A 14,929-nucleotide genomic window follows, 5' to 3' on the forward strand; every position below is an offset into this window, starting at 1 on the left:
GAAAGTGGCACAATTATTAAAAATAAAAAAAATAAAGTGGCACAATTATTATTAGCTTTATTCATACTATAGCAAAATCAGCGGAAGTTAGGCCAAGCATAAGTGAAAGATCCCTTTTTCCCCTCCTCTAACCTTTGGCTTTCATTCACTTTCCAGCCAGTCTCCAACATGTCAGTACCAGTAAGGCAAAAACGCCAACACGCATTTTGCACAATTCGTGTTCCATGTTCTGCTCATTCCTCATTCCGTCTTCTCATCCCCAGCCCAGTTCCTTCTCCCCATAGGGCAGGTGTGCTCTGGGTCTAGGTGTCTGAGCCACTACTCATACTACAGGCACTTATTTCTCAGGGCAGCCCTGCTGCAACCTTGGTCTAAGATGCTCACACAGCCTGCTTCAAGCCTGACATAGTCATCACTCCAGGCCTGCGCTCAGCTAGCACCATCATCCTTCCCTGGCCATTTATGGCTATAGCATTTGTAAAAGGATCTTGCTCTGGCACACTCAGAACTTGGTGACTCCTGACCCCAAGAATGAGGAACCTTGGTGGCCTGGCTCTTCCCTTCTAAGTATTCAGCTTACTGATGAGTAAGTGTGGTCTTCACCCACAGACCACAATCATTATGCCTCTTGCAGAAACCAGCTGGAACCAAAAATGAGACCAGGAGGCCGCCAAGTTTCTGGAATCAAATCAAAACCCTACACAGAATTTTGACATCTCTTTAAGACAACCCCCAAAACCTGACCAATCACTCAGAAGGCGTGAGTGTGGGGACAGAGGAGACATTAAGGGTACCCAGATCAGCAGCCTGCACAGGGTCTTTTAGTAGGGAGGGCATGTTAGCAGAGGTAGTAAATGCATTAGATATATCAGAAGATCATTTCCCACCCCAGGACAGAGCAACTTCCGCTTAAGAGCTAGATTTGGCCTTCATCTATGTTAAACTTGAGTATCGACCTCTCTGCAGAAGTCAGAATTGACAGAGGGTGCTGGAATGTGAGCAAGGCACTGATTCACAGATATGGCCACCTTAGGGGCTGAGCTCAGTGTGGACTTGTCCCTAACCATTCTTCTTCTGTGCCTGGATCCTGGCACCGAGGTTCCTGAGGTCCCAGTACAGGTTCCGCTTCAGCACGGCGCTGCTGCACAGCAGGGCCCCTTGCAGGGCTCCCATCAACCCACAGGTGCAGACATCCTGGCCTAGGACACAAGCAGAGAGGCCCCTGAGCCACTCCTAGGCAGGTGGTGGACACAAGGAAATACACGTCTGCTCCTCCCCTCATGCCAGCGGGACTCGAAGGTTGGAATGCAAGGTTCTGGGTGACACCGCGTACCTGTCAGGTAGAGGTTGGGAACAGGGCTCTGGGCCCTCAGTGAGGCCATCACACGCGGGTGCAGGCGGCCCAGGTCATGGTCAGCCCCATAGCAAGCACCCCGGTGAGCAGCCAGATAGAACTGATTGGTCAGTGGTGATCCTCCGGCCACACTGTCCACCTGAGGAGGCACAAAGGGCGGCCACGGGCGGAGCACCACCTCTTGAGGGCTCCAGGAACGAGCCTGCCCAGCGCGTCCCCAAAAGCCATCACCGCTAGGATTGGGTCCCGAAAGCCATCACCAGCCGACCTGCCTACCTTGCCCTCCAGCTGGGGGAAGAGCCTCATGACGACCGACATCGAGGCCTCCACAAAGGCGTTCTTGAGGGTCTCATAGTCACTGCTCCGCTTGCCCTTCGGCTCATTCCGCCACTCCTCGAACCACTCGTAGGCAGCAGGCAGCAGCACGGCCAGCGTAGAGCGGCCTGGGGACGGGGCAGCGCCCATGGCATCGAGAGCCCGGCCAGCCCCTGCCCCCACCCCCGGGGACCCTGCCCCCACCCCCGGGGACCCTGCCCCCACCTGGGAAGCGGTCCTCCCACGTGGGGTCCTTGGCCGAGGAGGAAGAGACGAAGAAAAAAGGGATGTGGGCTGGTGCCTTCTCCCGGGGTGCAGAGAGGTAGCGCTTCATTCTGGACGGGAAGGTGTGTGAGGGCTTGGCCGCACAAGCCCTTCTGGGGGTGGTGGGGAGGGGGGGAGTGGGCAGCCCCCATACACACGGAGAAGAAGGCAGGGTCCCACGCCACAAGCCCCACCCGCACACGCAAGCCTTACGCCTTGTCCAGGTCTGTGTCAGAATGGACATAGTAGTTGGTGGCCGGCAGCCCCAGTTCCTGCTTGGTGCCTCGCAGGCAGATGAAAACCAAGAAGGTGCCCAGGCCGTTGCGCACCAGCCCCAGCTGCTGCTTCACACCTGCCGAGAGTGGAAGGGCTGCAGGAGGGCGAGGGGCAGCGGGGCGGGGGGGTGGGGGGGAGATGCAGGGGACCCTTCGCCGTGTCTGCAGCCTTAGCTTCTGTGCAGGGCCAACTTAGCTTTTTTTGTTTTTTTTAAGTTTTTGGGTCACGCCTGGTGATGCCCAGGACTTCTGGCTCTGCATTCAGGGATCACTCCTGGCACTGCCCAGAGGACACTAGGGGATGCCAGAGGGATCAAAATCCAGGTTGGGTGTGTGCAGGGCCAAGGCCTCGCCCGCTGGACTGTGGCTCCAGCCCCAGCTTAGCCGCTTGATGCCTTGGACTTCTGTCCCAGACTCCCACTAGGGGGTGCCAGCCCTGGGGGAGGGGCGTCTTGGGCCAAGTGTTGCCAAGCCTCCCCCTGAGTGTCTGGGTGTCTGAGATCCCATGCCCCACACCGCAGAGAACACCGCGGCCCTGACTTCAGCAGAGCCCGCCGGAGAACGGTCATGCCCCGGTCCTCCCCACAGCCTCGCGGCGGCCAGCCAAGCAAACATGTGCGCAGCACACTGGCATTCGGTGTTTTGGGGTTCAGCGGGAAAGGAGGGGGTCTTGGCACCACAGCAGGGCAGCCGTCTTGGGTGGGGGCTGTGGGTTGTGGGGGTGTCACTGGCCTCTCATCACAGGACGGGAGACCAGTTCTCTGGACACTGCTCCCACAGTTTTCCCCTTTGTTCCCGTGGTCAGGATCCTCCAGCAGCTGCCTGGGGGGACCCCCCGCTTCCCCTTATCCCCCCAACTTACTTCCTGAGGACCTGAAACACACTGCTGGCCCCTCCAGCAGGCCCCGGAGCTCAGCCAAAGAATGAGGCTGTCGGGTCGGAGAAACAGGCTTTCTTTTTTTTTTTTTTTGCTTTTTGGGTCACACCCGGTGATGCTCAGGGGTTACTCCTGGCTCATGCACTCAGGAATTGCTCCTGGCGGTGCTCGGAGGACCATATGGGATGCTGGGAATCGAACCTGTGTCGGCCATGTTGGCTGCGTGTAAGGCAAACGCCCTACCCGCTGTGCTATCGCTCCAGCCCGAAACAGGCTTTCTTGAAAGCAGGGGGCCCTCCTCAGAGTGGGGACGAGCTAAATGTGCTGGGGAGAGGCCCAGACTTTATCCTCCCCAAGGGGACATGCGAGAATAAGGGGCTAGACCAGTCCCAGGAGCACAGCAGGAGAGAGAGGGGGTGTGACTCTGCACCACCATCAGAACTCAACTGCCTACCCGGGCCACAGGGCTCCCCTTCAGGTGGGCTGCAGGTGGGCCTGGAGAGAACCAGAGGGCTGGAATGAAGCCCGCGGGTCTTCAGAGGCCTCTCAGAACAGCACCCGCCTCCACGTGGACCCTCCATTCCCTTCCCCAGCTAGAGGTAAGAGGGGTCCAGGAACCACAGATGTGGCAGCGAAAGGTCATCTCGGGGTCTCAGAGGCACCTGGTTCTCTCAAGCTCCTTTTCTCTGAGCCACGCCTTTACTTCCTTCACTATTTCTCCTCAGTCTTCTCCCTTCCACAAACTTGCTCTCAAACCAAGCTCACCACTCCTCCCAGGCTCAGGGGTGGGACCGTGAAAGTCCCGATTCCCAGCGACCTTCTTCCTGATCCCCCCAACCCGACTGGCTCCAGACCTGGGGGTCTCCAGCCCACACACCGCCCCCCACACACAGTGCTGAAACAGGAGAGCCGACTCACGCAACTCCCCACCCCAAGACGGGCTGCATGGGGGCGACTGGGGCTTCAGCCTGGCATAGGCTGGCTCCCTGGAACTTCGGGGGCAACGGCGTGGAAAACAAAGCCGCGTCCAGGCAAGCTACCTGGGGGAGAAGGTGCCCAGACACGTGTCTTAGTTCAGAATCCTCAGAGAGGAAGCGGGAAGAACCAAAGGCCAAGCGTGTGTCCGCTCAGCCCTGCCCAACTATGCTGCCACTAGCCACCACTCTGTGCAGCCAGTCAGAGGGCAGAGGCCTGATGTGGCACCTTAGTAGGGCAAAAGGACAAGAAGGCCTTAGCGCTGATGACTCAGAAACCATCTGTGCAGCTCCTTCCTGAGGAAACCCAGGCCCTCCCTCCCCTCCAAAGCAGCTGGCAGATGGGGGCTGGAGTGATAGTATAACAGGTAGGGCGTTTGCCTTACACGCGGCTGACCCAGGTTCGATTCCCAGCATCCCATATGGTCCCCTGAGCACCGCCAGGGGTAATTCCTGAGTGCATAAGCCAGGAGTAACACCTGTGTGTGTCCCAAAAAGCAAAAAAAAAAAAAAAAAAAACCCAAAGAAAAAAAGCAGCTGTGGGCTGGAGAGCTTCTGCCACTGACCTCAGGCTGCTCCTTCAAACACCCACAAAGCTCCAAATTCACCCAGCCTCATCCTGAGCAGCTCATTTCTCTCCCACTCCCATCCCTGAAGTGAGGCCTGTATCTGGAACCCTTCCTAGCCAGCCTGGCCTCCACCAGCCCCTCCTTCCCTCAAATCATACCCGAAGCCTAGTTGCTTGATAAGGAAAGTCCCTTTCAGAAGAAGGCTGCCCTGCTCTGGGACGCCGCCTTCTCACTCCCTGGGGTTGGCCTGTTCCCTCCCTCTTTTGCCGCTTCCCAGACGGCCTTGTCCCCGAAAGCCTCCCGCGTCTCAACCCAGAGGCCTGGGGCTTCGGATCAGTCGGATACATCAGCAGTCTCGCTGTCTACCACTTCCAGTGGGCTGGCCTCCAAAGTCACTGCTAAAGGTCACGGGTCTCAGTTTCCCCGATAACAAGATTGAGATGATGATTTCTCTCAGCCAAGTGACTTACATGAGGGTCAAACATAAGGCCAAGGCATGGGGTTTCTGCGCTGGAGAAATAGCATAGTGGGCTGCATGCTTCGCATGGGGGAGGCCTGGGGTTAGTCCCCGGCACCACATGGTTCCCAGAGAGCCACACCTGAGCCCAGAGCCAGGAGTAGCTCCTCGGCACTGCCAGGTGTGGCCCAAAGGAAAAAGAAAAAGACTCGCAAACTTACCAGGAGCACACCGAGAAACGCACCTATCTTTCCCTTCCACCAAACCAACTTCTATTTGGGGATGCGGCCTAGCGGAGAAGATGCTTTGACGCTTATTTCCATCTGGGTCCCAGAGTTTTAAGCACAGGGTTCAAGGATAGAAGAAAGCTCTCAAAGAGGGGCTCCTGCCCCAGCTCCAACAAGGAGCTGGTTCCTAATAGAGGCAGAAAAAGAACAGCCTGGGTCCCAAATCAGGCAACAGTGACTGTATCGAGTCTCTCCTCCACGCCAACCCCAGCACCCCTACTGATCAGCTCAGGCCCGGCAGCAGTGAAGGAGGAAAGGGGAAAATGGCCCTTAGACTGTGTCTGCCACAGAGGCAGGGGGTGGGGTACGGGGTGGGGGTGGCGGGAGGGATATTGGGACCATTGTTGGTGGAGAATGGGCACTGGTGGAGGGATGGGTACCCAACCATTGTATGACTGAAACGTAACCAGGAAAGTTTGTTAAGTCTGTAACTATCTCATGGCGATTCATTAAAAAAAAAAAAAGAAAAATTAAAAAAAAGAAAGAAAGAAAAAGAAACGGCCCTTAATGAAAACCCAAGAAATGGCCCTTTGGAACTTTCTCCACCATCAGTGGAGAAAGTTAGACGAACTAAGATCAAGGGCAACTGGCAACTCAGACCAGAGAATTAGGAGAAAGAGGGGAAAGGGTGTGGTTTGAAGGGGAAAGGGAGCCAGTCGGCTCAGAACAACACCAGAGCTACAGGAAACACGGGATTAAAAGGATGCTGTTCCCACCCTGTAACCACGGAGCCTGGCTCAGGACAGAGCCTGCTGGGCTCCCCTTTTGCTGAAGGATGATGGAAAGGCAGCCCAGGGGAGGGGACACTTTGCTGTGAGGAAGACACTTACCTGGAAGACAGCGGGCACTCTCTGGCAACAAGTTCTCATAGGTATTGAACAGTCCTGCGTCGGAGATCACGACGGGGCAGTAGATGTTCACCAGCTCCTGACCCTTCTTCACGCACACCCCTGTGGGCGCAAGAGCTTCGTGAAGTTCTGGCCAACTCCGGGAGCACCTACACTCGCTTCTCTCAGACCTGAGCTTCCGGCCTACTCATGGCCAAGCAGCCGGCCCCAGGCCAGGCCGCCGTGGAAGCCCCTTATGCTCACATGTCCCCCCATCATTCTGTGTTCTCCACAAGTTCTCTCACACTTCCTGTGGGTGCTCTTTAAGCAAACCCAGTCATCCGACAGAGCCAAAGTTTCACGAGCCCCAGTGGGGTGTAGCCCTGGTGGTTCCCCTCAAAATTACTTTTTTTTTTTTTTGCTACACCCACTATGTTCAGGCCTTACTCCCAGCTCAGTGTTCAGAAATTACTCCTGGCAATGCTCAGGAGAAGTATATGAGATACCAGGGCCCAAACCCTGGTCAGCCACAAGGCAAACGCCCTCCCTACTGTACTATCATTCCAGCCCCAGTATTTTTATTTCTTGGATGGATGATCACACACTATTCTTAGGAACCATGCAATCTTTTGTTTTTCCTGCACCCTTTCCTTTTATTCTTGTTTTTTTTTTTTGTTTCGGGGCCACACCCAGCAGTGCTCAGGATCTACTCCTGGCTCTGTGCTCAGGGATCATTCCTGGCAGGGTTTGGAGGATCATTGGTGGCGCCGGGGGTTCAGACCAAGGTTAGCCACATGCCAGGCAAGAGCCTTAACTCTTGAACTAAACTCCAGCCCCCTGCTTCCTTTCTTCCTTTTCATCTGTTTGTTTCTGGCCTACCCTAGCTGTGCTCTGGGCTTATTCCTGGCATTGCACACAGAGACGCCCCTAGCAGTGCTGGGGGTTACACCAAGTCGGCCACATACGAGGCAAGCGCCTGACCTCTGTGCAATCACTCTGGGCTCCTGCCCTACTCCCCCCCCCCCCTTTTTTTTTTTTGCTTTTTGGGTCACACCTGGCAATGCACAGGGTTTACTCCTAGCTCTACACTCAAGAATTACTCCTGGTGGTGCTCAGGGTACCATATGGGATGCTGGGAATCGAACCCTGGTCAGCCGTGTGCAAGGCAAACAAACGCCCTACCTGCTGTACTATCACTCCGGTCCCCTCCCCCACTCCCTTTTGCCTACAGACTCTGCTTCAGGCATGTTCTGGCCTTGGGCCCCCCATGAGGAGGCCGATCGCTACCCCTGCCCCAGCTGCTGCCTTCTCGTCACAGATTGGGAGCAATCAGCAATGAGTCCAGTTCTTACCACAGGCGCGCCCGGCCGAGTCCAGCAACACCTTCTGCACAGGGGCCTTTGTCAGGACGGCGCCACCGGCCCGCTGGATCACAGGGATGGTGTGGAAGGCGATTTCACTGGAGCCCCCACGGGGATAAAAGGCGCCTTCGAGGTAATGGTTGACCAGCACCGCATGCATGGAAAAGGAAGCGTGGCTGGGGGTCACACCTAGGGCAGGGTTTGAAAAGGCCGTTGAGGGGCGTGGGAGCAGCCGGCTGTGGTCAGAAGGGAACACACCGCCTTAGAGTCACCATCTCAGAAGCCTGCTGGTCCCCAGGGCTCAGGGCAGTCAGAGGGCCCGCCAAAATCAAACAAGTAATCTGGGCTCGATCTTAGGGCTGCGGGAGAAGGTACTACTGGAAACTTCCATTTTGGCAAGCTCAGGGAGGGCAGTGTGGACCCGAGGAAGAAAACCATCTGGGGTGTTGACAAGGGGAAGTTCTATCAGGGGCCTTGACAGGGGTGGCGGGGGAGACAGGCTTCTCCTGGGGTCTGCACCGCGCTGTGTACGCAGGCCGGGAGGGTTTTGGGAGAGAGGCGGGGGCCGCCCGGGGTACCCACCGTACGTGGGGTAGATGTAGCCAAGCACGGCCTGCAGCTCCGGGGAGGCGGGCAGCTGCCGCAGCACCTCGGCCACACTCTGGGTGCACGCGTGGAGGAACGGGGAGAAACGGGACAGCAGCCCGAACTTGTCGAGAAGCTGAGTCACGGGCAACGGGAACATCTTCAACAAGACGATGTGCGCAACTCCGCTGACCACCACCTGGTGGGGACATGAGCCAGAGGAGCTGGTCTCCACACTGGAGCCCAGGACAGTCACCAGCTAAGCAAGCGGTGCCCAGGGGTGCAGACTCTGGGCTGAGCTCAGCTGACCTGGGGTCTTCTCCTTGGTGGATATAGTTTGGGTCTCTGGGCCACACCCCGTTGTGCTCAGGGGACCAAAATCAGGGACAGGGATTGGACGAGGCTCAGCTATGTGCAAGTGCCTCTATGCCTCTCTAGCCCCTGAACTGGGATATACATATACACATATATATGTGTGTGTGTATGTGTGTGTGTGTGTGTATATATATATATATTTTTTTTTAAGGGGGGAGGCTTGGGGCCACAGTCCAGCAGGGCTTACTCTTGGCTCTGCACGTGGGGGATCACTCCTGGTGGGGCAAGGATGGGGAACTGGGACTTCGTAAATCCTTTACTCTGAAATTTTACCGGTGTATACTCGGATGAGTCCTTTTTGTGTGCTTTGTGCAGACATTATTTCAGTAAATTCCCAATGTGACCTCAGGTGAGTAGACGGGGCTAGTGATCTAACCCCAGGGAAGGTCACTAACACCAAGAGGGGAGTAGGGATCCCCTGCACACCTCACAGGCCAGAGTGCACCGAGCTCCAGAGACACAGGCCCGGCAGGGTCCAGAGACCAGCCCTTCTCACAGACTACAGACAGTCTCTCGGTTTCTCGCTCCTGCCTTCCCTACTGGGCCAGGCACCCTCTAGGGAGCCTGGTTAACCTTGTCGGGAATAAATGGGGTGCTCAGCATGATCACCTCACCTTCACCAGCTTCATATACTTGTCAATGGCAGCTTCTTCGTGGGGAAACTTCTCTTTGAGGCCTTGGATGTATGCTTTCTTCCCACTGTACATGGGGAACTCCTTCCGGCCACCGGGCCCTTCCAGCACCACGACGTCAAAGGGAGAGTCCATGGGAACCCAGTCCAGCTGCCCCTCGGTGATCTGGTCCAAGAAAAAGCGCCCCTCGCTGCCCTCGTGCATGCGTCCGATATAATGGATTCCTAATTGGGATCAGGCAAGCGAGGGGTCATGGGGGGAGGGGGCCTGGCCCTGGCCGGGGAGGGTTCAAGGAAGTCTTGTAAAGAAAGAGGGTGTCCTGCATGACGGGGCCCAGGCCGGAGAGGGAGGTCCCTCTTTCCATAGGAAGGTGTTAGAGCAGAAACCACCAAATCCCCAGCCCATTTAGTTCCCAGTGCTGATGGCCATCAGTGGACCAGAGAGGAGATGGAAGATGGGTTCTCCAAACCCGCCATGGCAGCTCCCAGCTCCTAAACAGAGCCGCACGCTCCCCGTCATTCCCACTCCATTCTGTGTGAACAAAAGTTACACCATTGTGTGAACTTCTTTCATTTTGTGTATATACAGTTAGCTACCAAGTTGTTTGCAAGGCCACTGATATGCAGACAAGGCCCCCAGTCCTGATACATCTCCTTATCAATGCGGGACAGATACTTCCCACCTTGAACTCAACTGTCCAATTCAATTGGCAACACTCCAAGTTGATTGGTCAGTGGACCCTTAAAAGACAGGCTTCGGACAGCCCCTGTCAGACTCTATGGAACCACCGGGTCTCCTGCCTGTCTTCAACGTACTTGGGAGCTGGTGTGAACCGCTGGGTCCCTGCCTTGTCCCCAACGTGCCAACTTGTCTCCATCCTGTCTGAGGGACTGCGCTGTTGACGACCCCCATCCCTCTGCCGGCCTCGCATCAGGGGACCGGAAGACCCTGGGCTGAGACTGTGGAGCTCACCAATCTAAGACATTAAGAGCGCTGGGTTGTGGCTTCAGCCAGCTAGAGTCCGGGTCTGATTTGGAATTAATGAATGTTCTTAGTTGAATGTGCTTACTTATATGTATGACGTCAGTGATGATTCTGATGGTGTACATTGTTATTTAATAGAAGTGTTTAAGCATGTCTGACTACACTTTGCTCACACATAACACTCACCTGTGTCAAATTCAAGACCATCGTGCCCGAAGGTGTGGCAGCAGCCCCCCGCCTTGGTGTGCTGCTCCAGTACCAGGACTCTCTTGCCAGCCTTGGCCAGAATTGCAGCAGCTGCCAGGCCCCCGAAGCCGCTCCCGATCACCACCGCGTCCAGCTTCTCTGGTACTCGGCCGACTGAGAAAGCTGCAGCAGAGAAAATGGCTTCTCAGGCGAGGGCAACGGGAGAGCCAAGGACCCCAGGGCTTCTCCAGCTGCACCCCAGGAAACGCAGGCGGAGTGGAGCCAAGCTCCTGGCTGAACCAGTGCCAAGAGCGCACCTGGGAAATATTCAGGACCCACCAGGCCGATTCAGTGATTCAAGGGCTGGGGAGATAGTACAGTAGGCTCAGGTTCTATCCCTAGCACCCCACTCAGGTTCCCTGAACATGGCCAAGAGTAATCCCTGAGCACAGTTGGATATAGTCCAAAAACAATAAATTTTTTTTTCTTAAGTATTTGGGCCACACCCAGCAGTGCTCAGGGCCGACTCTTGGCTTTGTGCTCAGGCATCACTCCTGGTGGTGCTCAGGGGGACCAGTGCTGGGGACAGAACCAGGGTGGCTGTGTGCAAGGCAAATGCCCTACCCACTGTACTATTGCTCTGGCCCCCAGCCCCATTTTTTTTTTCTGGAGCGATAGCACAGCGGGTAGGGCATTTACCTTGCACGCGGCCGACCCAGGTTCGATACCTGTGTCCCTCTCAGAGAGCCCGGCAAGCTACCGAGAGTATCCCACCTGCACAGCACAGCCTGGCAAGCTCCCCGTGGCTTTGATATGTATGCCAAAAACAGTAACAAGTCTCACAATGGAGACGTTACTGGTGCCTGCTTGAGCAAATCAATGAACAACAGGAGGACAGTGCTACAGTGCTAAATAAAAACATTTGTTTGATCTGAACAATTTTCTGGAAGGGGTTGGGGGTTGGGGCAGTGCTCAGGACTTACTCCTGACTCTGTGCTCAGGGACCACACCTGGAAGTACTCAGAGAACAAAATACTGTGCTGAGGCTGGAATGGGGGTTGGTGACATGAGAGGCAAGTGCCTAACCCCTGGACTATCTCTGCGGCCCTGACCTGATTTACCCAAAGCTACTATGTGCCTGGGGATTTCTCCTATTTTCTAAGAAAGTAGGAATGGGTAAACTGAACTTTGATAGAAACAACAACAACTTGCATGCCAGAGTGATAGCACAGCTGGTAGGCTGCTTGCCTGGCATGTGGTCGACCCAGGTTTGATCCCTGGCATCCCATATGGTTCCCCCAACACCACCAGGAGGGATTTCTGAATGCAGAGCAAGGAGTAATCCCTGAGCATCGCCGGGTGTGACAGAAGGAAGGAAGGAAGGAAGGAAGGAAGGAAGGAAGGAAGGAGGGAGGGAGGGAGGGAGGGAGGGAGGGAGGGAGGGAGGGAGGGAGGAAGGAAGGAAGGAAGGAAGGAAGGAAGGAAGGAAGGAAGGAAGGAAGGAAGGAAGGACTAAATGCTGACAATAATTAGGCAGAAAACCCTAAGTGCAAACAGAGCTTGGGGAGAAAGGAAACAGAAGGCTGGGGGCGGAGGCAACTGCTCGTTCACTGAAGTGTCCGAGCTATAGCAGGTGATCTAGAAAACGGAGGAGTTGCAGGCACCAGTGAGTAGTCCGGTTGGTAGGATGATTCTTCAAGACCCTGATACAAATCAGAAAGGAAATATTTCCCGGGAAAGTGGAAGTGTGGCTCAATGGTAAAGAGCTTTTACCATTTCACACAAGTATGAAACCTTGGATTCGATTCCCAGTAGCACAGGGAACGTGCACTGCCTGGTACGGCCCCCAAACCAAAACCCAACCAAAGAATCCTGGAAACAAACGAGAATGGAAACACAAGCTATCAAAGCTTAGAAAACGCAGGAAAAACTGTACTAAGAGTTCACTGTGATATAAGTGAGCCAGAAAGATAGTACAACAGCAGACCTGGGTTCAATCCCCCACACCTCGTATGGTCCCCCCAAGCCACAACAGGAGTGATCCCTGAGTACAGAGCCAGGAATAAGCCCTGAGCAAAGACAAAGAAACAAACAAACATCCTGAGGCAGAGGTTTGGGCTGGATATCGGGGCACAGAGACCACAGTGCTGAGAAGTCTCAGCTCTACCTTTTCACCGAGGGGAGTCTGGGAACAAGGCGAGGGGCAGCACCCACACAAGGTGGCACAGTCGGACAGTCGGACAGTCCCAGCATAGCTGATCATGGAGATGGAGCCAGAGGAACCGAGGGATTGGATTTCACAAGCCGTGCCAGAATTTTGTAGGTTTTCAATTCTAAACATCTTTTAGGAAGGGCTAGCAAGAGGCTCTCTGGAGCAATTGCACAGCGGTAGGGCATTTGCCTTGCACCTGGCCGGCTCGGCTGAGCCGGGTTCAATTCCTCCGCCCCTCTCAGAGAGCCCGGCAAGCTACCAAGAGTATCTCACCCACATGGCAGAGCCTGGCAAGCTACCCATGATGTATTCGATATGCCAAACCCAATAACAACAAGTCTCACAATGGAGTTGTTATTGGGCCCGCTCGAGCAAATCGATGAACAACTGGAGGACAGTGCTACAGTGCTACCCAGAACATACATAATTGTATAATATAAATGCCTGGAGCAGAACTCTCTCTGTATGATCACAGTCACAGTCCTCCCATTATTCATCGATTTGCTCGAGCGGGCCCAGTAACGTCTCCATCATGAGACTTGATGTTACTGTGTTTGGCATATCGAATACGCCACGGGGAGCTTGCCAGGCTCTGCCATGTGGGCGAGATACTCTCAGTAGCTTGCGGGCTCTCTGAGAGGGGTGGAGGAATCGAACTTGGGTAGGCCATGTTGGCTGCGTGCAAGGCAAACGCCCTACCGCTGTGCTATCGCTCCAGCCCTCTCTATATGATACTTCTTTAGAATTCTGTATGACGCACTCTGATAGTTCAGATCCCGCTGCATTTTAAAAAGCAAGCTGCAATCCACAAAATTGATTTTCATGACCCACCAATCGATGCCTATCTAGTTCGAAAAAGCAAACCAGTCATCTCATTGTCAGGTCAACCCTGATTGGTGGAACGACTTGCTAGGGGTTCTGAGTAAATGAACTTTCAAGCTAAAACTTCCCTCAGTCCAAACTCCAGATTCAAAGTTCAGATTTAGAGAATAATCTCTAAGTGTACCAGACACTATGTCACAGAATTACAAAATGTACAGAATTACAAAACTTACAAGAGAGGGGGCCCTGGGTATCAAACTGGGGGTTTTTATTTGCTTGGGGGTTTTTGTTTGTTTGTTTGTTTGTTTTAAAGGAACACTTCCTGGAAACCTTAGAACACAAAAATCTTTGTTTCTATCATTCCTTAACACCACTTTCGCACCTTAATCTTGAGCTGACCCCCTTTGTTTATTATGTGTCTCTTAAGATTTTTATTACACTGCAAGTGGGATGCCTTCCTGGAAAATGGAATCTCCCATTATTTTCGTTAAACAGGTTGGAAAAAAAAATCGGATGTAAGCCAGTCTTCCAGTGATTTGCTGTATGTAGGTATACTTGAGAAAACATGTTGCAAGTCCATTTTTAAAAATCGAAGACCACAATTTTAAAGCGACGATGGAGGTCATTTTGCTAAGGAAGAGCATGTCCAAAGTTCGCCCACTGCTTCTGGGGTTCAGCCAGATTAGAATGACTTGTGGGGCCAAATACAATATCCTAGACCGGCTGGAAGGGGTTTCGACGAGCCGCCCCCACCCCCAGCGGCGCCCGCTAGGAGCAAAGGGGGAAAGTACCTAGTTGTGGCCTCACTCTGCGATCTACCCTGCGGGCCTAGGAAGTGACTCGGCTGTGTCCACACCTTGGCACGCCCTTGGGCCATCATTCCCTCGCCGGCCCTGGCGTTGGCACCGGCCGGTGCGGCGCCGGCACGAAAGCCAGGAGTCTCCACAAACAAGGAGACCCCCACCCTCCCCCCCCCCGCTTTGACACCCGGGGAAACTGAGGCCCAGGTGGAAGAGCGACACGCCCCACGGGGAGAGAAACGCGTGCAGCACGGGGTCGCCGGGACGCTCCCTGCTGACCTTGCTTGAGAACCTTCTTCCTGGCCTCCTTGTCGGTCACCAGGGGCGCGGGGAGCCGCTTGGCATCCTCGCAGAAGGGGTTCGGGGAGCTGTCTGCAAAGCGCCCCCGGGACACGCGGAGCACCACGGCCAGCAGCAGCAGCGCCAGCAGCAGCAGCGCCAGCCACATGGTTGCGGGCCCCAGAACTAGCGAGCAGTTCCGAGGTTGCACGCTTTGCCTGGCAGCCCCGCGGGTGCCTCAGCGTGGCCGGTCACTGAGCCCTGGACGCGCGCTGACCCCACGGGCTGCCCGTAGCCGCGGCCACGCGGGGCGGGGCGGGGCGGGGCGGGGCGGGGCGTCGGTAGTCACGTGCGCTTGCGGGGGGGAGGAGGGGCGGGGCTGGGTGGGGCATCGGCGTGCGCGTGCGCGGGGAGGCGGGGCGGCTCCGGCCAGGCGGCCCCGCGCGCGTCCACGGGCGGACACGGCGGGCGGGTGTGGGCTGGACATGAGCGTC

At 55.3% G+C, this 14,929-nt stretch overlaps 1 protein-coding gene across 1 annotated transcript; it reads right to left on the reverse strand.

Annotated features, from left to right (window-relative positions):
- Window positions 1-32: 32 nt before the first annotated feature.
- On the reverse strand, window positions 33-14,704 carry RETSAT (retinol saturase). Its single transcript, XM_056116689.1, has 11 exons — window positions 14,436-14,704; window positions 10,323-10,505; window positions 9,135-9,376; window positions 8,143-8,344; window positions 7,552-7,749; window positions 6,203-6,322; window positions 2,147-2,285; window positions 1,895-2,004; window positions 1,631-1,797; window positions 1,334-1,493; window positions 33-1,199 (listed from the first exon to the last, which is right to left on the reverse strand). Exons 1-11 carry the CDS (start codon window positions 14,602-14,604, stop codon window positions 1,060-1,062), a joined length of 1,830 nt encoding a protein of 609 aa, XP_055972664.1. The 5' UTR covers window positions 14,605-14,704; the 3' UTR covers window positions 33-1,059.
- Between the last annotated feature and the right edge of the window lie 225 nt (window positions 14,705-14,929).

Source organism: Sorex fumeus, unplaced genomic scaffold (genome assembly GCF_029834395.1).
Source record: "Sorex fumeus unplaced genomic scaffold, SorFum_2.1 ptg000003l, whole genome shotgun sequence".
Taxonomy (NCBI): Eukaryota; Metazoa; Chordata; class Mammalia; order Eulipotyphla; family Soricidae; genus Sorex; species Sorex fumeus.